The sequence below is a fragment of the Ictidomys tridecemlineatus genome, chromosome 6, assembly GCF_052094955.1.
Source record: "Ictidomys tridecemlineatus isolate mIctTri1 chromosome 6, mIctTri1.hap1, whole genome shotgun sequence".
Classification (NCBI taxonomy): Eukaryota; Metazoa; Chordata; class Mammalia; order Rodentia; family Sciuridae; genus Ictidomys; species Ictidomys tridecemlineatus.
This window is the reverse complement of record NC_135482.1, coordinates 88,775,193-88,801,670: the sequence shown is the minus strand read 5'-3', so window position 1 is coordinate 88,801,670 and position 26,478 is coordinate 88,775,193. Positions and strand designations below refer to the sequence as shown.

Below are 26,478 nucleotides of genomic sequence, written 5' to 3'. Positions count from 1 at the left end.
TCCCCAGCCCTCTACGAGTTATTTTTAAATATTCAGTTAATTAGTATCAACTATACTTTTCCTATTGGGTTACGGTAGTTATTTCTCCTTTCCAGCTGCACACCTGAACCCATTTCCATCCTCGATCCATCCTTTCCCCTTCACACTTTTCCATACTTGATAATCACTATTGTGTTCTCTACTTCTTTAAACATTTTAGGTTTCATAGGTAAGTGAGAACATTTTTGTCTTTCTATACTTTGCTTATCTTTTTTCACTTAATGATCTTTGGTTCATCCATGTCACAGCAAATGACAGAGTTACTGTCTTTCATTGCTGAATAATTATATACCAGTGTGTGTGTGTGTGTGTGTGTGTGTGTGTGTCTGTATATCTAAATTATTTCTAAATATATCCACTTCTTAATTTATATATATATATATGTTTATATATATATACTATTTTTTGTGTGTAATACCTATACACACATACGCATGTATATATATCACACATGGATATGTCACATTTTCTTTATCCATTCATTCATCAGTGAACACCCAGATTGATTTCATATTTTGATTATTGTGGACAATATTGTTTATTGTCATGCAGTAAGCATGAAAATGCAGATGTGTCCTTGAAATACTGATTTTAGTTCCTTTGGATATAGTCCCAGTAGTGGAATTTCTAGATCAGATGGCAATTCTATTTTTAGTTTTTTGAGGAACCTTCATACCTTTTCCATAATGGCTGTACTAACTTTTGCTATATTTTCTGTCATAGCTTAAATGTTATTCTTTTAAATTAGATCATGAGTTTTGCATTAGATAATGAGTTTTGCATTTATGTATATGATCTTAGCATAGTTTTCTGAGTCACTTTTTCATTTACAGAGAAGTCATCTTATGTGTCTTTTACCTGATATCCTCAATGAAAAATCTTTAGGAAAAGCACATGGTCCTAATTTAGAGGAATAACTTTAGATAGATAGACTAGAAATGGAGAGATTTGAATTTTTTTAAAGATAGCCACATAGTATTAAATGCCTGTAATCCCAGCAACTCAGGAGGTTGAGGCAAGAGGTTTACAGGTTTGAGGCCAGTCTCAGCAACTTAACAGGGCTCTGAGAAACTTATTGAGAACTTGTCTTAAAATTTAAAAATATAAAGAGCTAAGAATATAGCTCAGTGGTAAAGCACCCCTGTCTTCAATCCCCAATATTAAAAAAAAATTAAGATATTTAATATTCAGTGCTAATTCCCCACTGCCCAAAATTCAGCAAGGATAAATTTGCTTTGTGTGGAAGTTTTTCTAATAATATTACCCTGCAAGGGAAAGAAGGTCCCTAGTATATCTTAGTAAACTTTTCCTATTTCTGTTATTGATTCCAATCTGGAAGCTGTGTTTTATATCTAACTTAAATATGAAGGTAGGCTATAACTTACTCCAAGAAAACTTATTGCATTTCTTTTCATTTTGTCCTTAACCACTGTTTCCCAAACTGTCTGTAGATATCTATATCTCTATATCTTTATAGTTAGAATGTAGACATATGTATGTGGGTATATTATATTTTCCACACATCACAAAACTTGGTAGCAAGAAACATGTAGGCTCAATTAGGAATATTATTATATGTATTGAAATGTGGAATGCCAGGCAGAATGATTTATGTTGCAATCCCAGCATCTTGGGAGGCTGAGGCAGAAAAATTCCAAATTCAAGGCCAGCCTGGGCAACCTAGTAAGACCCTTTCTCAAAACAAAATGTAAAAGGAATTTGGGGATTAGCTTACTGGTAGAGTACCCATTAAAAGAAACATGAAAGTTAGCCAGTTCCTGAGAGTCCTCCCTGAATGGCATGATATTGGCAGCTTGATACAAATTCAGGTACTCAGCTTGATCTTGTCAGAGTATGGATACGATAGGCTCACAAAAACTGATTCTCATCAAAAAGACCTAGAGATAGCAACTGGAATGGTTGGTAGTGACCTCTCAAGTGGCCCAGACACATGCTGTGAATTACCACTTTCTTTGGTTGGGCAAATGGACAGAAAATATCAGATTCTAATCCAGAATTGTTTGATAAGAACACTTCTGGTCCTAAGGGATGTGCCTGCCACTGATTAATTCATCTGGTTCTCATAACAGCCCTCTAATCTTGATACTGCAGTTAAACCCATTTCCAAAGACAAATTTGAGGCAAGTTTCTGTACCTTGCCCAAAGACAGCTGGTCACTGGTAGAATTGTCACTGAAAACAATGTAGTCTGTCTCCACAAGCTCTAAAACCATGCTTACGTATTCTTGCACACAAAGAGCTAGTCTTACAGTTTAGATCTATGATAGCATCAGGCTGTGATTTCCTATTGCAGCTATTCCTACTAGCACTCATGTTTGTCTCATGGGAAAGCTAACCATCATGGCTGGGAGCCATGTTTATTTCAAGTGACTGACTACAATTTTGTTGTTTTAACTGTTAAAAGAAATCTCATTTGCTTTATTTCCAGATTTCTAATGGTGGGGGCATACACTACTTTTTATCCTCTAGTGCTTTTTACTTATGATTTCTTCTTCCCCTCTCTGTTTATATATTTTGGTGATGTGCTTAAATGTTAGTACCACAGCTTTAAGGATTTGAGCAGACTTGTCCTCTGTGACTCTTTTGGGGTATATTTGCTTGTTTTTATGAAGTCAGATTTTTCCTAGATTGAATCCCAAGTATAACACCTGCCTTATTTCATCTGATTTACTATGATTTTTTTTTCTCTAATTTCAGAGTGGACAAGATTACATCCGAAAGTATACCAACTAAAGAAACCAATAACATTCCCAACCATAGAGTGCTAATTAAACCAGAGGCCCAAAACAACCAAAAAAACAAGGAAATAGGCAAAATTGAAGAAAAAAGGGCATTAGAAGCTGAAAAATACGGATTTCAGAAGGATGGTCAAGATAGACCTTTGACAAAAATTAATAGTGTAAAGTTGAATTCTTTGCCATCTGAATATGAAAGTGGGTCATCATGCCTAGCCCAGACTGCACACTACAGACAAGTCAATGTGAATAGTTCAGAGAACAAGATAGTCAATGTCAGCCTAGCAGATCTTAGAGGAGGAAATCACCCAAATACAGGGCCTTTGCACACAGAGGCTGATCGAGTCATACAAAGAACAAATTCAATGCAACAGCTGGAACAATGGATTAAAATCCAGAAAGGGAGGGGACATGAAGAAGAAACCAGAGGGTAAGTGTCTTGTTACTCAGAATTCAGGTTTCTTTGACGTTTTGTTGGTAGAGACTGGTTTCTGAGCTACTACTTGAAAGTATTAGATATTATAGTTTGGTCTTTTGCTCATAGTGATCAGATGTAAGTATTTTTTTTCTGTTCTTCATTGTGCCATCATTTCGTTTTGCTGGTAGCAAGGGGTTATCCTTCCGGGTCCAGCACAAGGAAAGACTTATAACTTGTAGGTAAAGGTCAAGTTTTGGGTGATGGAGAGACTAAGCCCAATTCTCACCTTGACCCTCTGCCACTATCTCCTCCTCCTGGAATTCTGAACTATGGCTAGTTAATAGAGATTTGTCTCTAACTTCCTCACTTCCCTAATATGACTCTCCTTCCTTATGAGCTTCTACATCCTAGTGCTAATCTGACTTTCCTTCTTTATCCTAGTGCAGTGTAAGGAGATCTTGAGACAAATATCATGGAGATAATTAAGTTTTATTATTTTCTAATTCTCAAGACTCATTCCTGGACTTTCTTTAATAAATCAGAAGGCACATGACTAAGTATTAATTTTTTTCCTCTAGTCAGGTATGGTGGCATACACCTTAATCCCAGTGACTTGAAAGGCTGGGGCAGGAGGATCACAAGTTCAAGACCTGCCTAGGCAATTGAGCAAAGACCTTGTCTCAAAATAAGAAGTTCTAGAGATGTACCTCAGAGGTATACACACACACACCCCAAAAAAATTTTTTTTGTTTTTCCTGTGAGTCTGTATCTCCAAAGAGATATAGACTGAACTTGAATATAGTTGGAAATGGCATCAGTATACCAAAATAATTAAAAGTAAGTGTGAAGGGCTGGGAATATAGCTCAGTTTGTAGAGTGCTTGCCTCACATTCACAAGGCCCTGGGTTCAAACCCCAGTGCCACACACACACACACACACACACACACACACACACACACACACAAAAGTAAAAAGTGTAAGAATTCACTGAGGAGGCTAAATAAAAGAAAGATTTTTAAGGAAAAGCCTGAAAGGAATAATAGATGGGAAGCCTGAACAATAACACCACTGATACAGACCAGAGGAAGTAGAGGAAAAATAAGTACCTTTTGATGGGAAAATTTTACGTTTTATTTTATTTTTTTTTATTATTGGTTGTTCAAAACATTACATAGTTCTTGACATATCATATTTCATACATTTGATTCAAGTAGGTTATGAACTCCCATTTTTACCCCGTATACAGATTGCAGAATCACATCGGTTACACATCCACATTTTTAGATATTGCCATTCTAGGGTCTGTTGTATTCTGTTGCCTTTCCTATCCTCTACTATCCCCCCTCCCCTCCCATCTTCTCTCTCTACCCCATCTACTGTAATTCATTTCTCTCCCTTTCCCCTCACTTCCTCTTATATGTAATTTTGTATAACAATGAGGGTCTCCTTCCATTTCCATGCAATTTCCCTTCTCTCCCTTTCCCTCCCACCTCTCGTCCCTGTTTAATATTAATCTTCTTCTCATGCTCTTCCTCCCTGCTCTGTTCTTAGTTGCTCTCCTTATATCAAAGAAGACATTTGACATTTGTTTTTTAGGGATTGGCTAGCCTCACTTAGCATAATCTGCTCTAGTGCCATCCATTTCCCTGCAAATTCTATGATTTTGTCATTTTTTGCTGCGTAGTACTCCATTGTGTATAGATGCCACATTTTGTTTTATCCATTCACCTATTGAAGGGCATCTAGGTTGGTTCCACAGTCTAGCTATTGTGAATTGTGCTGCTATGAACATCGAGGTAGCAGTATTCCTATAATAGGCTCTTTTAAGGTCTTTAGGGAATAGTCCAAGAAGGGGAGTAGCTGGGTCAAATGGTGGTTCAATTCTCAGCTTTCCAAGGAATCTCCATACTGTTTCCAAATTGGCCGCACCAATTTGCAGTCCCACCAGCAGTATACAAGTGTACCCTTTTCCCCACATCCTTGCCAGCACTTGTTGTTGTTTGACTTCATAATGGCTGCCAATCTTACTGGAGTGAGATGGTATCTTAGGGTGGTTTTGATTTGCATTTCTCTGACTGCTAGAGATGGTAAGCATTTTTTCATGTATTTGTTGATTGATTATATGTCCTCCTCAGAGAGGGAGAGGGGGGGAGAGAGAGAGAGAGAAAGAGAGAGAGAATTTTTAATATTTATTTTTTAGTTTTCGGTGGACACAACATCTTTGTTTGTATGTGGTGCTGCGGATCGAACCCGGGCTGCATGCGTGCCAGGCGAGCGTGCTACCACTTGAGCCATATCCCCAGCCCCAAATTTTACATTTTAAAGAGGGCATTTTAGAGTGAGTCCTAAGCACCTTAGCAAGACCCTGTCTCAAAATAAAAAAGGGCTGAGGATATAGCTCAGTGGTAAAGCACTCCTGGGTTCAAACCCCAGTACCCCCACACACAAAAAAAATTAAAGAAATAAAATCACAAAGTAAATTTTAATTCTTAAAAATACTTTATTATTCTACTAAACATAAAAATTAACTGCATAGTTACTTTAACTCAAAACCAGGAAACAATGACTTAAATGATGCTTTGGGATTTTGTTAATTGAATGAAGATTATTTTAACAGTGAAATTTCTGAGGTGTAAGAATATTCTTCCAGTTTTCCACAATTGTCAGAAGTCTCTTTTCTTCTACAAGTGTAGCTCAAAAGCCTGTTTACACTTGGTTTCATCTATTATTTCCTACAATGATGCAAATATATCCTCTATGATACATAGTTGACCTGTTTGTTTGTTTGTTTTTTTAACTCTCTTTGTTCTCTTTTCTAATTTTCCCAAGGGAGAATTGTGAAAAATAGCTGCTATTTCAAAAACATAATTTAGCAGGTCGATTATACAACATAATGATTATAGTTTTAGTAATGTATTTGTATGTATGAAAATTGCTAAAAGAGATTTTCAGTGTTTTCACTACCAAAAAAAAAAAACATGAGGTTATATATATATATATATTAATTTACTTTATTTAGCAATTTGACATTATGTACATATTTTAAAGCATCATGTTGTTTATGAGAAATGTATGCAGTTTTTGTCAATTTGTAAAAAAAAGAAAAGAGTGAGCAATGCTCAAACTGCACACTAAACACAAAAGAGAATATTTTTAACTTACTAGATTGGTCAAAATTATAAATAAGTGAATTGATTAATATATAAATGTATAAATAAAAGTTAATTCTTAAATGTTGGATAAAATGACAAAATGAATAAGTTAAATAAAGATTAGAAAATAAGCAAGAAATAGTTCTGGGGAAGAAAATAGAAAGGTATGTGGAATTATTTGGTAAAATAATCACTTTCAAGAAAATAATAAAAATTACAATCAGAAGATTTACTGAATCTCTAGCCAAGTTAAATCTCACATCAAAGAATAATCGCTTTCCTTAAATAAATTAATTATTTCTGTAGTTTAAAAAAGTATAAAAAGATTCAGCAAGTATTTGGAAATTAGGTTTTTGCTTTTGTTAAGTATAAATGTTAATTTTAAGTCCCTTGATAAATATAATTAATGTTTATAAAGTCTTTCTGTGACTGTTTTCAGTGCACATCGGTGGCTTGTAAAAGGTGGTCTTAAATTATTTTAAGCTAAGGCTCTGGATTCTCTCATCTTTGGGTTCATAGTGATGCCAATTTCCATAAATGCTGTTAATTAGATAATTCTTTTGAAATAACTAGAATCTATTTTAGATCTTTGAAAAATATCTTCTACATTATTAAATAAACCTTATCATTTAAAAGGTGTCATGGTACTTTTTATTGATAGAAAGAAGCAAAATTGTAATTCTTGGAATAATTCATTTTTTCAACCTTATGAAAAGGTTTCTTTTATTATTAAAGTCCTGATAAAAAGATTAAAAGGTTTAATATTTAGTCAAATGATAGGTCCCTGTGTCCGTGAACAAAGCTTTAAAGTTTCTTTGTGAGTAGCAGGCACTGTTACGATGCATGGTGCCTTAAGCCATTATTCTCCATGGCATAATCACAGGGACAGGGTTTTCATGGTGTCTGACAGGCAGCTGCTGGTGAATAAGCCAAGAAACCTGATGAAGGAGCTTACAGTATTCATTTCTTAAGCTTTCACTTAAAAGTAAAACACACTTTGCTTAATTTGAATTTCTTTGGGGGGAAATTACTGAAGGAAATGTAGTTTTTGAAAAACAAGTCTCCAAATACAAGAAAGAGTATGGGACAAAAATGATTTTACTTAGTAATAACTTAATTTTCTACCAAAAGTCCCCCAAAAGTGATTCCAAAGATGGCAGAAACCCTTTTAAACTTAATAATTATTAATTAACCACACTAACTTGAAAAAAACAAAAACGTGTTGATGATCATATGATGGTTTGACAGTTCAAGTTTAATGTACATTGTGAACAACAGAATCCAGCTCACACATTATGAATGCTTCAACACTGACAGAGGTGTTTGGTCTCATGAGACTTTCTGAACTATAATTTATACATTGATTTAGAGATAGTTTTTCCTATGTTTTAGGTTGGCAGTGTATGTCCCTTCATTATGAATACATTTTCATGATATAGTACACGCTTAATTTAGACTCGTTTGCATGTTTTGAGGCTTTTACAGTATTTCTTAAATTTGATGAATGACCAAATAATCCTGCTTTTAATACAAGGGCAGTCTCTTGGATGGAATCAACTTCCCTTGACTGCATTTTTTTTTTATCTTTACTATGCTGTTCCCCCACTGTCTTAGCATTCTCAAAGCAATTGTTGTAACTCATCTAAGTATTTAGCAAAAAAAGCAAGAATCAAAACTTTGTTCTAGTAATTTTTTGATCAACCATTTTTTCCTGCATTACTGTTTATCCCCTGTGTTGCTATATTTTTCAATCTTATCTGCTTTGTGGGTTCCTAAACCCACAAAGAAAAGTTGTACTTATTTAACATGAGACTTTGTCTTTGTATAAAAGTAACATATATATATTATACCCATTGTTAGCATGCTTCAGATCTCAATTTATTACACCTGATCACAATGGTATTTTTTTACTATAATATTTTAATACTTATGCATTGTTACTGATATAAAGTTTTTGTATCAAAAGGACTTTAGCATTCAGATTATCAGCCAAGGATTTATAAACGTATACCCATGGAGATGGTAGCATATGGACCTTTGTTGTTTGTATTTTTTTGGTGGTGCTGAGGATGACCCTAGGGCCTTATGCATGCCAGGCAAGTGCTCTACCACTAAGCCATATCCCTAGCCCCTAATATGGACATTCTTAATTTACTTTGGGGTGGGAAATGGGGGTACGAGGGATTGAACTCAGGGACACTCAACCACTGAGCCATATCCCCAGCCCTATTTTGTATTTCATTTAGAGGCAGGGTCTCACTGAGTTGCTTAGTGCCTCACTTTGTGCTGAGGCTGCCTTTGAACTCGTGATCCTCCTTCCTTTGTCTCCTGAGCTTCTGAGGTTACAGGAGTGTGCCACCAAACCCAGCTATAATTTAATTTTTTTTAATTTAGATTTTTTTCTGTGGTTGGTGATTATAAAGACTGTTTGTACCTAGAATCTGAATTTTAACCTTACATGTCTCTGAAAATACTGGGGGAACAATATACTTCATGTAGAATTTTTAGTTAACTTTAAAATTCATTTCATATATTTGACCTACCGTGAGATTAGCACAGAAATAATTTTGACAAACATCATCAAAATTTTATGAGTGGTTAATTGGGATTTTATTATTTCATTTTGAATACTGCAATGACATTCTGAGTTTATTAGTAATGTGCAATTAAGTATTCGATTCTAAGAATTTGCATTTTAAAGGAATTATATTTTATTTTTAATGTACATTAGTTTCTAGAGTACTTTAAAGCAAAACTCTCCCAAAATATTGATATCATCTTGAAGTAGAATATTGATTACTATGTTGGAAACATTGCAGAATTCTTAAGATTGTAGTTTGCTTTGTCTTTAAATAATGAAATTCTGATCTGTAGTCTAAAATCATTTCTAATTTTCAAGTTAGGGAAGTTATAAAGAGTTACTACTTCAGGCCACAAATGCACTTCTGTTCTTCCTCCCATAATCAGCCATGCATTCCAAAGGAAAAATTACAACAGAATAGTCAACTACTTTGTAATGGAATAATTCATTACCTATTTTTATGCTTCATAGGTACAACTTGAAAACTTGCATATTTGAATACATTTGTACACAGAAATCCTATTCAGCTTTTCTGATGAGATGTATAGAAATAAGGTTCTGGGAGTTTATTTATGTAAAAATAAATAAAATGTAGGGGTACAATTGAGATTAGTTTCTGAACATTCTTATTTCTCAAATGAAGTATAGTAAATATTCTTTTTTTTAAAGCCAAACTGTAAATTTTGTGAAAGTAGTAGTTCTTTTATGTAGTTGCTATAGACATAAATGCTATTTATTTAAAATTGGATTTCATCAATCTTTTTTGTTTGTTTGTTTGTTTCCTGGTACTGGTGGGTCAAACCCAGGGCCTTTCATCTGCTAGGCAGTGTTAGTGCACTAACACTAAGCTGTATCCTCAGACCAGTATTTTGAGTCTTTAAAAAATATACTAAATAGTTTACTTACCAGAAAAAAAGAAATGTACTATAATTTGGAATTTGTAAACAACTTTCTCCTTCATTTTTATGTTTCAATTATTTTCTATTTTAGAATAATTTCTTACCAAACTTTACCAAGAAATATGCCAAGCCACAGAGCCCAGATTATGGCCCGCTACCCTGAGGGTTATAGAACACTCCCAAGAAACAGCAAGACCAGGCCTGAAAGTATCTGCAGTGTGACCCCTTCCAGTCATGACAAGACAGTAGGAGCTGGAGCAGAAGAGAAACGGAGGTCGATGAGAGATGACACTATGTGGCAGCTCTACGAATGGCAACAGCGTCAGTTCTATAATAAGCAGAGCACCCTTCCTCGACACAGTTCTTTGAGCAGTCCTAAAACCATGGTTAATATTTCTGACCAAACAATGCACTCTATTCCCACATCGCCTTCCCATGGTTCAATAGCTGTTTACCAGGGTTACTCCCCTCAGCGAACATATAGATCAGAAGTATCTTCACCAATTCAGAGAGGAGATGTGACAATAGACCGTAGACACAGGGGTCATCACCCTAAGGTAAAATGTGTTCTAATATTGTGTTAACTCACTATCTAATAGATGTTATGTTTTCTTTCTAATATGCTCTTTAAAATGTGAGAGGCAGGAAATTAAAGAGAAAAGAAAGACTGTTATTATGTATAAAATCTAAGTTGGCAATGCTTCAGAACTCTTAATACCATAGAAACAATTCTTTCAAGCATTATGCATTCTTCTCAGTCTGATACCATATCCCATCAGCTCTCTATGTTAAAGACAATGTGTATTTTTTTTTAATTTTTTTTTTAAAGAGAGAGTGAGAGAGGAGAGAGAGAGAGAGAGAGAATTTTTAATATTTATTTTTTAGTTCTCAGCGGACACAACATCTTTGTTGGTATGTGGTGCTGAGGATCGAACCCGGGCCGCACGCATGCCAGGCGAGCGCGCTACCGCTTGAGCCACATCCCCAGCCCGACAATGTGTATTTTTATTTACTCTTTACACACTTGGGAATTCTTCTTCCTTTGGGACAAGCCAAAGACCTGTCCTTTTCTGGTATACCTGCAGTCTTGAATCTAGCTTATCCTGTTTTTTTACTAGGATTTACCTTCCAACCAGGTGACTGGCATGTTGAGAACTCCTTATATACCTAACTGAACATTAGAGACTACCAATATTTAATAATATGCACCTTTAAAAATTAACATACAGGTAGAGATCATGGTTTGGTTTTTTTGTTTGTTTGTTTTTGTTTGTGATGCTGGGGAATAAACCTAGGACCTTGCACATACTAGGCAAGTGCTGTACCATTGAACTATATCCCCAGCCCCATAAATCATTTTTAATTTGTACCTTAAGTTAGTTGCTTAGTGGATTACTTGATAATTTTTTAAATATTTTTAGTTGAAAACTAATATTTTTAGTTATAGATGGACACAATACCTTTATTTATTTATTTTTGTGGTGCTAAGAATCGAACCCAGTGCCTTACACACATGCTAGAGAAATGCTCTACCACTGAGCCAAAACCACAGTCCCTATTTGAAGTTAATTCAGTACTTTGTGTCAATCATCTTTGAATAATGCCAAAGCAGATGTTGTAATGAGTTAGCCATTATAAATTCAGTTCCCTAATGTCAATCCTAAAATAAAAAGAATGTCCTTTTACTTCTAATTTCTAAAAAATTTCTTACCCTACACCATTTTAAAATGCATCTTCTTTCCTTGACACAGGCCAAATACTGCAGTTACATTATTGAACAAAATATTTACTTGCTATTTCCATAAACATTTGTTGGAAATTACTAAAGCAATCAGGAATTTTATTTTGAAGAAAGCTTGAAGGATGGGAATATAGTTCAAAGGTAGAGTGCTTAACTAGTGTACATGAGGCCCTGAGGTTTGTTCAATCCTTAGCACCACAAAAAAACAGTGAGGGGGAGCCTAAAGTTTGCCTTTAAAAGCCTCACTTTAAACTCATTTAACAAATTTTATTGTTTTGGCACTTTGTACATCCAAAGACTAAATTATAATAGATAAAAATAGTATCAATATACAAGAAAAATCTGATCTAATACAGTTTAATGTAAGCATTTAAAGTGGCTAAATTATATGCTCTCCTGATTTTCAGTAGTTTCATGTTCTTGGCCAAATATATCACTTGTTTCAGTGATAAATCTACTATCTGTCCAGTTCCCAGAACAACTGAGTATCTACTGTTGCAACTTCTAATAAATTTGTTCAACATTGCCAAATTTTTCTTTTGATACTATCCTTTTCATCTTCCTTGGAGTACATCACTACTTCTCAAAAGTGTAGTCCATGAACCGTGAAGGACAGAGTCCCTAAACATCTCCACAGCCCTTCCAGGGAGTGTATAAACTCAAAACTATCTTTATAGTAGTAAGGCATTATTCATTATATTACCATTTGCACTAATAGCGAAACAGTAAATCAAGATTGTGTCCCCAAACTATACTGATGGTCGTGGTAGTGTGCTTCATTGCTACACACTTGGAATAAAAAATAAAATAGCAAGTTAAGATTCCCGTTGATGAAATAGTGAGAAACTATTTTATGGAATCTTAATTAACCTGTCACTACATATCATTTTAATGCTACATGTGATGAAATGGGAATATGCATAAACCATTTCTGTTGCATATCATGACATTATTTGAGTTGCAAGCTAAGCTAGCTCCTGTTTTGTAGAATACCATTTTTATTTGAACAAAAGACAGGTATGATTATTAAGATTGGTATTTGACAGATAAAGTGAAATGTAAGCCTGTTATTTCAAAGAAAACAACTGACAGTATTTGTCCCTGATGAAAATATTTAAGTGTTTAAGAAAAAATCAGAATTTTGTGTATCTGCCACTCTGAGCTTAATATCTTCCCAGAGCTTAAAGATTGATGGTGATATTAATAAATGTGTAATTCAGAAATGTGTCAATGTTGGAAACATTGTATAGCTCACTAAACCAATATTTTCCAGATGACTGCTGTTTCATTTTACCAAATCATGTTTGGGTGAAGGTTAAAATGCAAATAGACCAATGGTTTTCAAAACTTCATTGATATGGATTTAGATACCACTCTGCAACTAAACTTTAAAAATTTGAGTAAAGTGTAACTTTTTTTTTAGCTTTAATAGTGGAAAAGGTGAATATCTACAATTATTAAAGTAAAAACTATTAAAGTTCTCCCTTTTCCAACTGCATGGATCCAGGGCAGATTTTTTTCACATGCTTTCACTAAGATATTTTTACAACAGACTGCAAATATGAATGCAGAAGCAAATATGAGATTCCAGCCAGACATTGAATTTGCAAAACTGTATATATATTCTTAAGAATATAAAGGGGTCCCCAGATCAAAGAGTTTAATTGCTGAATCAGACTACATAGATGCACTCTGTTCATCAGCATCTGTATTTTAGTGAAACAAGAAGTGTCTTCCTTCACAAGCACTAATAGCAATTTTAAATTTATATTTCATAATATAAATTAAAGTTTCTCATCAGTGATATTCATCAAAAAAAGCTTCACCACAGAATCATTTGTACCTTTATTTTCCTAGCATGTCTATGTGCCTGACAGAAGATCAATGCCAGCTGGCCTAACTTTACAGTCTGTTAGTCCCCAGAGCCTCCAAGGCAAAACGGTGAGTATGATATCTTTATTTACCATATTATGTTTTATTTATTGTATATGCTACTCAGGAAGGCACATATCTGACATAGTTTTTAAGTTTTTAATTTTCAGAGATATCTCCCAAAGAAAAACCATTACTGCTTTTGTGGAAGAGATTCCACATCAGAGGAATTTGGAATTATGTAATCATTTCAGTATGTTAATGGACTCCTTTCCTTTAATGTCTGACAGCCTAAATAAAAGATGATATTTTAAAATTTATTGGATAACATAGATGGGTTTTTTTGATTTGTTAATTTCCTTATCCTCAGAACAGAAGTTGGAGTAATCATTAGTGGAACAGATCCATTAAGCAACCATTTGTAGTCAACTACAGACCCACTAAGAAATTTTTCCTATGAATTTTGGTATAAGTTAACTACTTGGGAGCCAAAAATAACTAATTTACACAGAGAGAGAAAGACTATAAGAATACTAGGTCAAAGAAAGTATTTATCATTATCATTTTATTATCAGTATTATAATCAGACTTGGAAGGGTTTTTATTACCACAGCATTACTGTTCTTCAAAGAGAAAAGATTTTTTTAATCACTTCAGTTCATTTAATTAGCATTCTTTTATCAGGGAAACTGTCTTATTAGATCATCTTAATTTCTATGAAGATATGATTTTAGTGCCTAAATGGTTGTTTATTAGTCTCTTCCTGCAGTAATCAAAACAAATTCATTTTATGTTTTTATACATATTGCCTTATTTCACCTTTTGTATGTTTAAATATAAGGAAATCATTCCTGGCTTTAAACTACCTGCAGTTTATTTATTAAAGAATATAAATATTTTTTGGTTAAACCCAAAAACTTTTAAATGTTGGTATTTATAAATATTAGATTATCTGACAAAGAAACAGACATGAATCATAAAATAAAGGATAAACAGCATATATTTTCTTTCCTGCCTTGCTCCCTCTAGTGGATATAGACCACCTCTCCTACTTTTTTCCCAATCAAATATGCCTTTTTATTTGACCTCAATTTAATTATATAGCAAACTTATTGGGATATTTTATCATTTTGAAAATGTTCTCATCTTTTTAGTTTCATAAATAATAAATGAGAGGTTCAAAATTTTTGTTTAAGTATTCCTGTCAAATATCACTCTGGGTTTTAGAATCTGTGCATCCCTTCTTCCAACCCATTATCTCCCTGACAGGATTTCAAGATCTTGGCCTGATGATCATGAGGCAAGAACTCTTTCAGAATCATGAGATTATAAGATGTTGCTGGCTTTAAAATAAATTGGGCTATTCTTTTTCACTTAACATAGTTTCTTCAATTCACAGAAACTAAACATTTGTTGACTTTTTATTTTTTCATATTGTTTTTGACAACTTAATACCATAAAAACTATTGTCTTGCCTCTCTGGGGTACCCAGTTTTATCTATAGAATCCAGTAGGAGTTGTAGTTTACTTCTATTGACACTTACCATTTGAAGGCAGTAAGATTTAATGTACTTCCAAATAACAGTTAAATACTTTCTGTCTCTAAAAAAGGATTATATAGAAAATATAGAGCAACCACAAATTAACAGAACAGAAAAGAGCTAATGTAATGCTGTGATGTAAACAATGCAAATCAATCTTGGAAATACCTTTGGCCTGGATAGGAGTGCATTGTAGCACTTTAGAAGAGACTGCCTCTCTCCTACCTGCTGTTTTTAATTATAACAAAGCTAAGAGAAGCACCAAATAATACTTAATGGCCTGTGAGATCACCAGTGCCCATACTTTTACAGCATTTCTAACAAGAAAAATAGAATGGCATGTTAAGGAATTTCATTTACCATTGAAATTTACTCTCCTGTTGCCCTTAGTAACCATTCAGGAATGCAAAAGACTCTGTGCTTTCCCTAATATGAAAGAAGTGGTTATGTGCCCTTGGAAACTTTTTTTTTAATCTTTGAGAAATATACTTGTTTTGGGCCAGACGCAGTGGCACACGCCTATAATCCCAGTGGTTCAGGAGGCTGAGGCAGGAGGATCTCAAGTTCAAAGCCAGCCTCAGCAAAAGCGAGGCGCTAAACCACTCAGTGAGACCCTGTCCCAAAAAAAATATAGATATAGATATATACACACACATAAAAAAAATAGGGCTGGGGATGAGGCTCAGTGATTAAGTGCCCTTGAGTTCAATCCCTGGTACCAAAATATATATATACTTGTTTTGGTATTTTAAATGCTATGAAAGCACTAATGGTAACATAACAAAATATAACTGGAAAGTAATTAATAAATCCAGGTACTGAGTTTTATATTGTGAAAATATATCCAAGTTTTAAATTAATTTGAATTTTTTTTTATTTGTCTTCTATTCTCTAAAATGGTGTGTTGGACATGCAGGTATTGTTCTATTGCTAGAAAATCTTAGGTATAATTTTTATAAATATCTTAATAATCTTTTAATAACTCTTATATACGACCCTTTATTAATGGTATTGTGCTTTTTTTTATACTTAGCATTTAGATGTTCTCTCATACGTTGTGAGAAAATGCCTTAATATACTGTTGTTTTGCTGTAAAGTAACACTATTCCTTCTATTTCTCTAGATATCTATGCATTTATGTAGGACCTATCATCATAGTGCCTAGGCACTATGTTTGATGTCAACCATAAGAGGAAACTTGCCAAGAAATCTTGGTTTAATATCTGTCACTTAGGACAACAATTAATCTGTTTTCCACTGTTTGGATTCTTAAATTGTACTCCTTCAGCCAGAGGAGCTTACGCTGCTGCTAATAAAGCTGAGACGGCAGCAAGCTGAACTGAGTAGTATCCGGGAGCATACGTTAGCACAGCTCATGCAGCTAAAACTTGAGGCCCACAGCCCAAAGGTCAGCTATGAAGACATTTATTTGTCTGTGTCATCTGCCATAATCACTTATTTTGATCCACTCATTAATCAATATAATGTGTTGTTAGTGTTGAACATGAGTCTATACCATTACTGCACTGCCCATATTGCAGCCTCCTATTAACCCTTTGAGAATTCAACTTTATTTAAATATTATTGAAAGAAAATACAGGAAGAATGCATTTGACCCACCTACACACCCATCAGCTTTAGTTGTGAGTAGAGAAATGCACACAGATTTTAAAATAGTGGTAATTACTGAATACTGTGACTTTCATATCTGGTAAAACATTGAGAAGTCTTATAATTTCCAATAAAGTAATAAGTTGAAAGTTTACTCTAGTTTTAATAATACTGTCTTTTAAATGTCAAAGATTAATTTTAAGAGAACTATTATTGTTTCTGTTCTTGATTTAAAAAAATGAATACATACAAACAGTTCTCAAAGGGTTGAATAGCCTCTGGTTATGTGACAAACATCTTCCAAGAGGAATACTATATTGCAGATAAGAAATAGCATGTAAAAGCTTCAAACATTCAGTCTGCTAAAGCCATGTACAGAATTTTCTGCTTAGTAGTTCAATGTTGATACATCTGTCTTACTTAATTTCTAACAAAACTAAATAGAAATTGAAAATACTTTAATGTGTCATCTGTACCATTTAAAAGAACATTGTGTGAAAGTTGTGTACCATGATACAATAGACTGCAGTAAACTACCTGTTTTCTTATTTCAAAATTGACCTTTTTATGAATTCTGCACCCTCTTTCTCTATTCCTTTTTCCTTGATTGGTGCCTACTAGAATGAAATTCTTTCCCATCATCTTCAAAGGAACACCATATATTTGGATCATCAGGTGGGAGTCTTAGAATTTTCTTACTATAATATCTATTAGAACTTCTTAAAAGTAGTACAATTTTTGAGGCTACTTAGATATTTCAGTCACCTATAAAGCGTGACTTGTTACAAATGACAGAATAAGAAAAGCCTGACCAGATAAATTCAGGAATATTACAATAAACAGAAAGAAAGGACAGTTGTAGAAAGTAAAGCGAGGATACAAATGCTAAGTCACCTGAAATTGAGACCCTGAATTCTTTATATTTCTTTCTTCTTGTCCCACAAAAATTCCTGTTCATTGTGGCTTTTCTCCAACTAGAGATGACCTAATTAAAGGAACAGACACTTAATGGAATTCCCATGTTGGAACATAGGGAGGAGTATGTTGTGCTTTGCATTTCCAAAGGAGTTAAGAATAGTGGAGATAATTTTTAGTTGATTGTTCTTGTTCCCTATTTTCTTATATTCTCCCAGTATTTGGTCTTTGCCAAGGTAGATAGAGCACACTTCACAGTGACCTAAAAACAATTCATAGAATTACTTTAGTGATGGCAGCAGTATGCCTGGTTAAGGTGTACTTTCACAAGAGAAAGTAGCAATGAACAAGGACTGACTCTCCCAGATTTTAGTTTACGAAGTGCTCAATTAATATTTAAGTGAAAAATTAAATTGTTAAACACAATTTCTTCCAATGAATGCACTTTATATAAATTAAGCTAAGACTTATCAGACCTGTTTTAAAGAGTCACAATTTGAATATTTTGTCAAATAAAGAGGCTAAGGTTACTGTGGAAAATGTTCGAAAACAAATGCTTACTATTTATATTTGCCTTTTTGAAACAAAACAATATTGTACAACTTTATAAATTACTTCCATTTTAAGAGGAATTTTACATTAGAATAATCTTTTAAAATAGCTAAATCATTTATTTATTAAAAAGGAATCAATGAGCTAGGGTTGTGGCTCAGTGGTAGAGTGCTCGCCTAGCATGTGTGAGTCGCTGGGTTTCATCCTCAGCACCACATAAACAAATAAATAAATAAAATAAAGGTATTTTAAAAAGATTGACTTTTCCTAATAAAAACTTCACATATATTTTCACAGCATGTTTTCATCATTAGATTTTGCCTATTAGAGTACTTTAGAAGTCAGCATTTCATGTATCCAAATTCAAATCTTCAATCATAGGACTGGTGCTATTGAAATTTAGCCAGAATATATGTACTTTGAAAGCAGTCTAATTAAAGACATATTAGCTAATAAATAGGAAAATAGGTCTTCCCTCAAAATTCTGGGAAGCTTCTGAAATAACATGAGAAATAAACTTTCTTTAAAATTCCTTTGTATTTATAACTAGAAATATTTCTGGGAAAAGGAAGTATATTACAAAAATTACATTTAAAAAACAATAGTATAAATATGAATCTGTAGTTATTTGGAATCTCTATAAATAAACTTAGTGTTTGATGCAATTTATTATTGACCTCAGTGAAATCAGTGGTATAATTACAGAGGCATAGAACTTGAAAAAATTTGAGGGGAAAACAAGTAAATATATTGGAAAAACCATCATTTGCTATGATACTTCTGTACCCCTTTCCCATATCAAATGTGTTTTATCCCTTTACCTAAATGGTGCAGATACCAGTTAAGGTTTACATTCCCATTATTCCACTCTTTGCTGAGCTTTCCCTTTTGCACCATGCTAATGATTCTACAGGTAGCTTCTAAAAATTTCAATGTGTTATTGATCCTTTCTATTCCTCAACAATCAGCAAAGGTTAATGATTACACAGTAGTAAAAAACATGGTGACACCTTTATCCAGTAACTCAGCCATGCCTAAAGGTATGTAACCTTAAGGTTACCTAAAGAAAGTCTTTCTTTAAATAAACAAAAAAATTATATACTAATAATTGAATTTTTAATAGAATGAAATTATTTACTTTTGAAGTATTTTTAATATTAGTAATATGGCAATTAAGTTATAAAAGTAATTGTAGATCATTTTGAAGTTAACCCAGCTCAAACATTTCTAGCTCTGTATCTTGTTAGTGCCAGTAATCTATTTTAAATTACCAGGTCGGTTGTTTTTGTAGGCATTATTGGTTGCCTGGACTTATAAACTGATTCATTAGTTTTGTATAACCACAAATTGAAAAGTGAATTCTAAAATCCAAAAGTCAGGAAAAGCCTCTGCTCATATGTTATACTATATAACAATGAATGTGTACTAATCAATTTCAGCACTTAATGTACTTGCCCCAGTAAATCAGTATAACTTAAGGCAATAAAATGCAGTGTTCCTCCTGCCTTTTGTCAAATACCACAGTCATTCAAGGAAAAACTTTAATTGATTTAAATTATTTTAATCCCTATATTATATATGAAAAATACAACCAGAAAATAATCTCTGAATTGCTTCAGAGGTAAATACACTTCTGATATTATTGGAACGCTTACAACAAATAATGAAATGCTATATGCAGAATTGTGCAGGTTTCCATATAAATTCAAAAATTTTAATTTCTGGTACTTGTCACTTGAACAGTATAATTTGACATCTCTTTATCACCACCTTGGAGAACAAGTCATGTATTAAAGTAGTTGAAAAATAACAATAGCTATACTAGTTATATGGTAGAATTTTCTTATATTTTGCTTCATTTTATTTATTTTTATGTAGTGCTAAGGATTGAACCCAGTGCCTCACAGGTACGAGGCAAGTGCTCTGCCACTAAGCCTCAATTCCAGCCCCCTATTTTGCTTCATTTTGAAGTGCACTGTTAAGGTTTATATTCTTTTTTTATATATATATTTTTTTAGTTTTAGGTGGACACAATGCCATTATTTTACATTTATGTGATGCTGAGGATCGAACCCAGTGCCTCACGCATGCTAGGCGAGTGCTCTACTACTGAGCCACAACCGCAGCCCCAAGGTTTATATTCTTATAGCACAGTTAGTAAGTTATTTAAAATATATTTATTAAGACTGGCCCAGGTTTGTCACTGCTGTGAATTTTAAGATAGCTTAACCTCAAAGAAAACTCTTTGAACATACAGTAATTTCAGCTGTATGTTTTAATGTACACTGTCCAGGTTCTGGGTAGAAAATGAATGAATGGTCGGGCATGTTGGTGCATACCAGTAATCCCAGTGACTCAGAAGACGGAGGCAGGAGGATCACAAGTTCAAAGACAGCCTAAGTAACTTAGTGAGGCCATGAACAACTCAGCAAGACCCTGTCTCAAAATAAAAAGGACTGAGGATGTGGCTTAGTAGTTGAGCACCCCTGGGTTCAATCCCAGGTATCAAAAAAAAGACCAAAAAGAATAGCTATGTTCATTGCTGGGCACAGTGGCACACGCCTGTAATCCTAGCAGCTCAAGATGCTAAGACAGGAGGATCTCTAGTTCAATGCCAGCCTCATCAATGGCAAGGTGCTAAGCAACTCAGTGAGACCCGTCTGTAAATAAAATACAGAGTAGGGCTGGGGATGTGGCTCAGTGCCCTTGAGTTCAATCCCCAGTACCAAAAAAAAAGAAGTATTCGTAATATATCAGTAACACATTTTCTTCATTCAGCTTAATTGTCACTGAATATTAGTGAAACTTGCCAACTTCTTCTAAAAATACATCTACTAAACAGATCAAATATTTATCAATTTTTCCCATGTTCATGCCTACCTGACAGAATGTAGAAAAGGGAAGAAAGCCACAAGTAAAATCTTGATATGGTTCTGTACTTGCTAGGAAGTTAGAAATAAAGATGTCTCCTCCCCTGAAGAATGAAATGTCCTTTTGCATTTCTTTGAAAGTGCCATAGTTGGTGGAGTTTATTTTATATAGGAAGGAGGAAACATTTTAATATTTTCTTCTCTCTTAGAATAGGACAGATTCAAAATGAGTTTAGAACTAAATGGCCCTGCTGAGCAAGTGTTTATGATTAGGAGTCCCTACAGGTTCCAGAAAGCTAAATACAAGTCATTTGTTAGAAACTGGAATAATAGGCTTCTGCAGGAGCTTATTATAAGATAAACCATCTGATGATATTCATTTTTAAGATACTGAAAGAAAACACTGTTATTTTTTCCCCTATATCCTCCTGGTATTACGTAAAAAATTTTAAAATCATCCCTCATGGTTAAATTCCCAAACCAGGATACAAACGGCTGTATTTGAAAACCATACTAAAAGTATCTTACAGCCTAACTACACTGAAGAAAAAATTCTCGAAAAATGTACTTTTCCCCCCTAGATCATAGAAACATGTCTTCAACAGGTTTAACATTGGTAGGGGCTTCAAGTTTCTCAGTCTTGTCATTTATTTGTATTTCCCCCAGTTCCTAGTTCTTGGCAACCGTAGTCTGGACCAGTACTGGTTGAGTTCAGCAAAGTCTAACGAAATCTAGGTTATAGAAACTAAACCAAGTGCTGAATAAAGGAACTAGGAAAGTTCTCATGGAGGAAAAACTAGAGCTTTTTGATCAGTATTAGTTGGAATAGAAAACTTAGAATATTTTCCTGTTCCTGTGTCAATTTTCCTCACCTCTATTTTAGCTCATTTGTTAGCTCTATTTTATACTCATTTGTTTCTTCTTCCTTTTTCCTTCCTATTAGTGATTGAAGAGCAGTAATGAGGAAATTTAGATGATGTTTCTTTTTCCTTTTCCCTAAAACCTTGCTCCAGCTTTCCAGGTAGGCAATAATAACAGAAGATGAGATGCTAGGAACTATATTTACAGAATAGGTAGATAGAGACACATAGAAGGATCCAGAAACATGCAGCAGTGCTTCATAAGCCTTGTGTAAGCATGCTGCTGCCTTGTGGGTAAACCAAACATATACTGATTCCCCCCAAATTATGATATACCTCTTCAGTAACAAGCCTCCCCTTTAATACCAGATAGCTGAAAGGACATATACAGAAGCTGTCATAGAAAATCAGGAAGTTTCATGATAAATCACTTTGCCATAGTACAATGAAAAATAGTACAACTGATGCATACTTAGGTGTTCTTTGTTTTATAAATAATGTTTTAAGACTTACACACGTCAGTAGCTAAATTCTTCTGTCATATTTTAATAATGCATGTTTTAAAAGGATAAATGCTTTTGGTTGAAAGTAAGAAAATCATTTAAAACAACTATTTTGTGAACTTTCTACTAAAGTACTAGCCACTTTGAATGAAGAATTCTATTCTGTCATGAGTCGCTGTGAACTTTTCTGTTAGGGGAAAAACTCATGCTGACAAGAACTCTGAGCACATTTTAATTTTTTTTTAATTGGACACAATATCTTTATTTTATTTTTTTAATGTGCTGCTGAGAATTCAACCCACTGCCCCACATGTGCTGGACGAGTGCTGTACCACTGAGCCATAACCGAAGCCCCTCTGATCACTTTTAAACATACTTCTGCCAAGAAAAATGCAAATAGGAACTATTTACTGGATGCATATAATTGACACTGAAACTTTTCAATATAAAATTCAAGAATGCTTTCATTCTTTGCATTCATGAAAGACAACATTCCTGTAAGGAAAGAAATGCTAACAAGATTATTAAAAAGATTCTTGATAGTATTCATTGTTCATGTCATTTCAGCAACTTTATCCAATGTTCTATAATATTCCCAGGAATACTGTAGCATCTATTTCTAGGGATGATTAAGTTTTACAAGAGACAATGTTTCTGGATGATATGAGTAGGTATTTAGAAAAAGCAAACTAAGGAAATTATTAAGTTGAAAGCATGTTATTTAATACTTACTATCCCAAACTGGCTATATTGTACATCTGTTAGTCACACTGAAGCAAAATAACCAAGGAAAACAATATAGAGTAGGAAAGGTTTATTTTGGCTCACAGTTTCAGAGGTTTCAGTCCATTCAACTAGCTCCATTGCTGTAGACCAGAGGAGAGGCAGAACATGATGGCAAAAGGGCTTGGTAGAAGAAAGCTGCTCACCTCGTGTCTGTTAGGAAGAAGACAAAGAAGGGATCAGAGACAAGATATACCCTTTCAGGGCATTTGCTCTGTGACCTACTTCCTCTGGCTAGATCCTACTGTCTACAGTTTCCACCACCTCTCAATAATGCTATCAAATGTTAATGCCACCAAGATTAATCCTTTGATTAAATCAGCACCTTCATCCTGTCACTTCCCAAAATCCCTACCTCTTAACATTGCTGCTTTGGGGACAAAGCCTTCAACATAGGAGCCTTTGGGAGCATTCCAGATTCAAACCATAACAGTACAGAATATTTACATTTTCTTATACCCTACTGCTAAATGGTCTTGTATTTCTCCCCACACCTACTCCTTTTTCCTTTTTTTTTTTTTCTCTCTCTCTCTGTCTCTCCCTTCCTCAGCATATTTGAGCACAGAATTTGAGAGGGGATAGGGATGAAACTCAGAAAAATCTTGAACTAATGTTTTGGTCAGCTTTTACGCTGCCATGACCAAAAGACCTGACAAGAACAACTTTAGAGGTGGAAAAGTTTATTTGCGGGTTCATGGTTTCAGAGGTTTCAGTCCATAGGAAAATTCCTTAGGGCTCATGGTGGGGCAGAACATATGGCAGAAGAATGTGGTAGAGGAAAGCGGCTTTGAACATCACACCAGAAAGCAGAAAGAGAGTGCTCCCTCACCACGGACAAAATATAAACCCAAAGGTACTCCCCCAGTGACCCACCTCCCCCAACCACATCCTTCATGCCTATAGTTACTACCCAGTTAATCCCTTTTATTTTGGGGGGGTTTCTTGTGGATTTTTCTGTTTGTTTTGATGGTGCTGGGAATTGAACCCAGGACCTTGTGCATTCTAGGCAAGCACTCGACCAACTGAGCTCTATCCCCATTCCCTGATTAATCCCTTTTGGAATTAATTCACTAATTGTGTTAAGTTTCATAACCAAATCATTTAACTTCCTAACTTTCTTACATTGTCTCACATGTGATAAGACATCATAATGACAGGATTTTGGAGGGGCTGAGGGTTGGTTTTTGTTTGTTTATTTGTTTTGGGTACTGGGATTGAACCCAGGGATGCTTCACCACTGAACTATATCTGCAGCCCTTTTTAAATTTGTATTTTGAGACAGAGTCTTGCTAAGTTTCTGAAGGTATCAAAGAGTTGCTAAAGCTAGTTTTCAACTTGGAATTTTCCTGTCTCAGCCTCCAAGTTACTGGCATTACAGGCATGAATCACAATACTCAGCCATAATGGCAGAATTCTTAGAAGTCTAACTGGACATTGGATAGATTGATTAGAATTTAAAATGTAGGGATGTAATTGTGCCTCAGTCGTAGATAACTTGCCTAGCATATGCAAGGCCCTAGGTTTGATCTCCAGGTTTTTTTTTTTAATAAAGTGCAGAAAGAATACATATGTGTCAGTATTCTGATCTCTTAAATTGGCCTATCCAATGCTTATATTATTATCCTGATTATCCTGTTTCATATCTATAATTAATCTCTCCCTTTTTATTATTTTCACCCATCTCAACCCTAACCAGGAAGTTCCTTGTTTCTTGGTGGTGTCTCAACTGAGAATTCATCTGTTCATCATTTTACTAGTTATGACTATGTTATTCTTTATCTCTAATCACCACCCCGCCCCCCCAAGGTTTTCTCTTTGAAAGCAGAGCTTGTGATCCTCTTGAAGTGGGCTTGTTTTACAGGAGGCTTATTTTGGAAAGTGATACAGGAGAGAAAATTGAATAGGAAACAACTGCCGTAGGCAACTTCAGCTTTGCTGGACTGAAACTTACTGACAAATGAACAATAACACTGTAGAATTATCCACATGAACCATAGAAGAGGGAAACATTTGCAATGGCTCTTGTCCTCCAGTGATCCAGGGTTCCCCCAAGAGACTAACTCTCCACCACTTGGAGGTTGTTTGTACCTAAGCATCTGATGAGTTCCCATACACAGCAACGCAGTTAAATAGATAAAACAAAAGATAAAGGGCAGGGATTGCGGCTCAGTGGTAGAGTGCTCACCTAGCACACACAAGACACTGGGTTTGTACCTCATCAACACATAAATGTAAAATAAAGATATTGTGTCCACCTAAAACTTAAGAATAAATGTTTTAAAATAAAAAAATAAAGATAAGCTAATAAGATGTGGAAGGGTAACCAGAATACCTCTGGAGTTGGAGTTTCATGTATGTATTTCTAATTTCATGTATAATTTCTATTTGGAGGTTTTGCCTTGAGCAAATCCCCTGTATGTTCAAAATTAAGCTTATCATCTTTATCCTTAAATACCCTGACCAAAAACTAAAAGCAAAAGTAGTTAAATATATATTAGTCATGGTTAGCCTCATTTGTAAAAAGAAAGACCTGTCTCTTCCCCGCCACCACCACCAAAAAAAAAAAAAGTACTTCAAAACTGGAATTAGGGGCTGGGGTTGTGGCTCAACAGTAGAGTACTTCGCTAGCACATACAAGGCCCTGGATTCGATCCTCAGCACCACATAGAAATAAATAAATAAAATAAAGGTATTGTGTCCAACTACAACTAAAAAATAAATATTTTTTAAAAACTGGAATTAAATCTGTATTTGGGGTAAAAATGGGAGTTCATAACTCACTTGAAACTAATGTTCGAAATATGATATGTCAAGAGCTTTGTAAGGTTTTGAACAACCAATAAAAAAAAAACTGGAATTAAATGTACTATAAAAACAGTTTTACTGAAAATGGGAAAGTCATGATTCAAAGTATCTGCACACATACTTTAGCTGTTCACATGTTTGCATTGTGTTTAGTCAAGAGTATAGTATCTTATTTAGTCACCAGATCTTGGCAATGTACCTTCTATAATTTTTCTCCTATGAATCTTTGCATACATAGACCAGTGTCTCTCTTACATCTAGATATCACTTCCTTATTGTATAATCCTGATCTTTCTCTTCCTGATTTTTCTGAGTTTAGACATGTTCCTTAACTCTAAATCTCAATTTTCACATTTATAACAGGATACTGATACCAACTTCTTGAGTTGTTGAGGTAGTAGAGAAAGAGAAACTATTAAGCTCTCAGTAAATGGGAACTCTCTCAAGGCATAGTGATGCATGTCTGTAATACCAGCAACTCTGGAGACTGAGGCAGGAGGATTGTAAGTTCCAGGCCAGCGTGAGAAACTTGGTGAAACCGTATCTCAAAATACATAAGTAAATATAAAGGGCTGGGGAT

The 26,478-nt window shown here is 34.5% G+C and overlaps 1 protein-coding gene across 47 annotated transcripts in view; it reads left to right on the top strand.

Moving 5' to 3' along the window:
- Window positions 1–26,478, top strand: part of Plekha5 (pleckstrin homology domain containing A5) — a 236,999-nt gene that overhangs the window by 156,816 nt on the left and 53,705 nt on the right. For 29 of the 47 annotated variants that reach the window (XR_013423041.1, XR_013423043.1, XR_013423044.1 and 26 more), the window contains 5 exons: window positions 2,757–3,224; window positions 9,937–10,402; window positions 13,444–13,527; window positions 16,288–16,407; window positions 17,232–17,285. Coding sequence is in view for 40 of the 47 variants with exons in the window: in XM_078015158.1 (XP_077871284.1) it covers window positions 2,757–3,224; window positions 9,937–10,402; window positions 13,444–13,527; window positions 16,288–16,407; window positions 17,232–17,285 (1,192 nt within the window). In the remaining 7 variants the exon portion in view is untranslated. Of the gene's footprint in view, window positions 1–2,756; window positions 3,225–9,936; window positions 10,403–13,443; window positions 13,528–16,122; window positions 16,408–17,231; window positions 17,286–21,890; window positions 21,969–26,478 lie in introns of those variants that run through there. The other 18 variants (XR_013423048.1, XM_078015167.1, XM_078015166.1 and 15 more) reach the window with 7 other exon arrangements.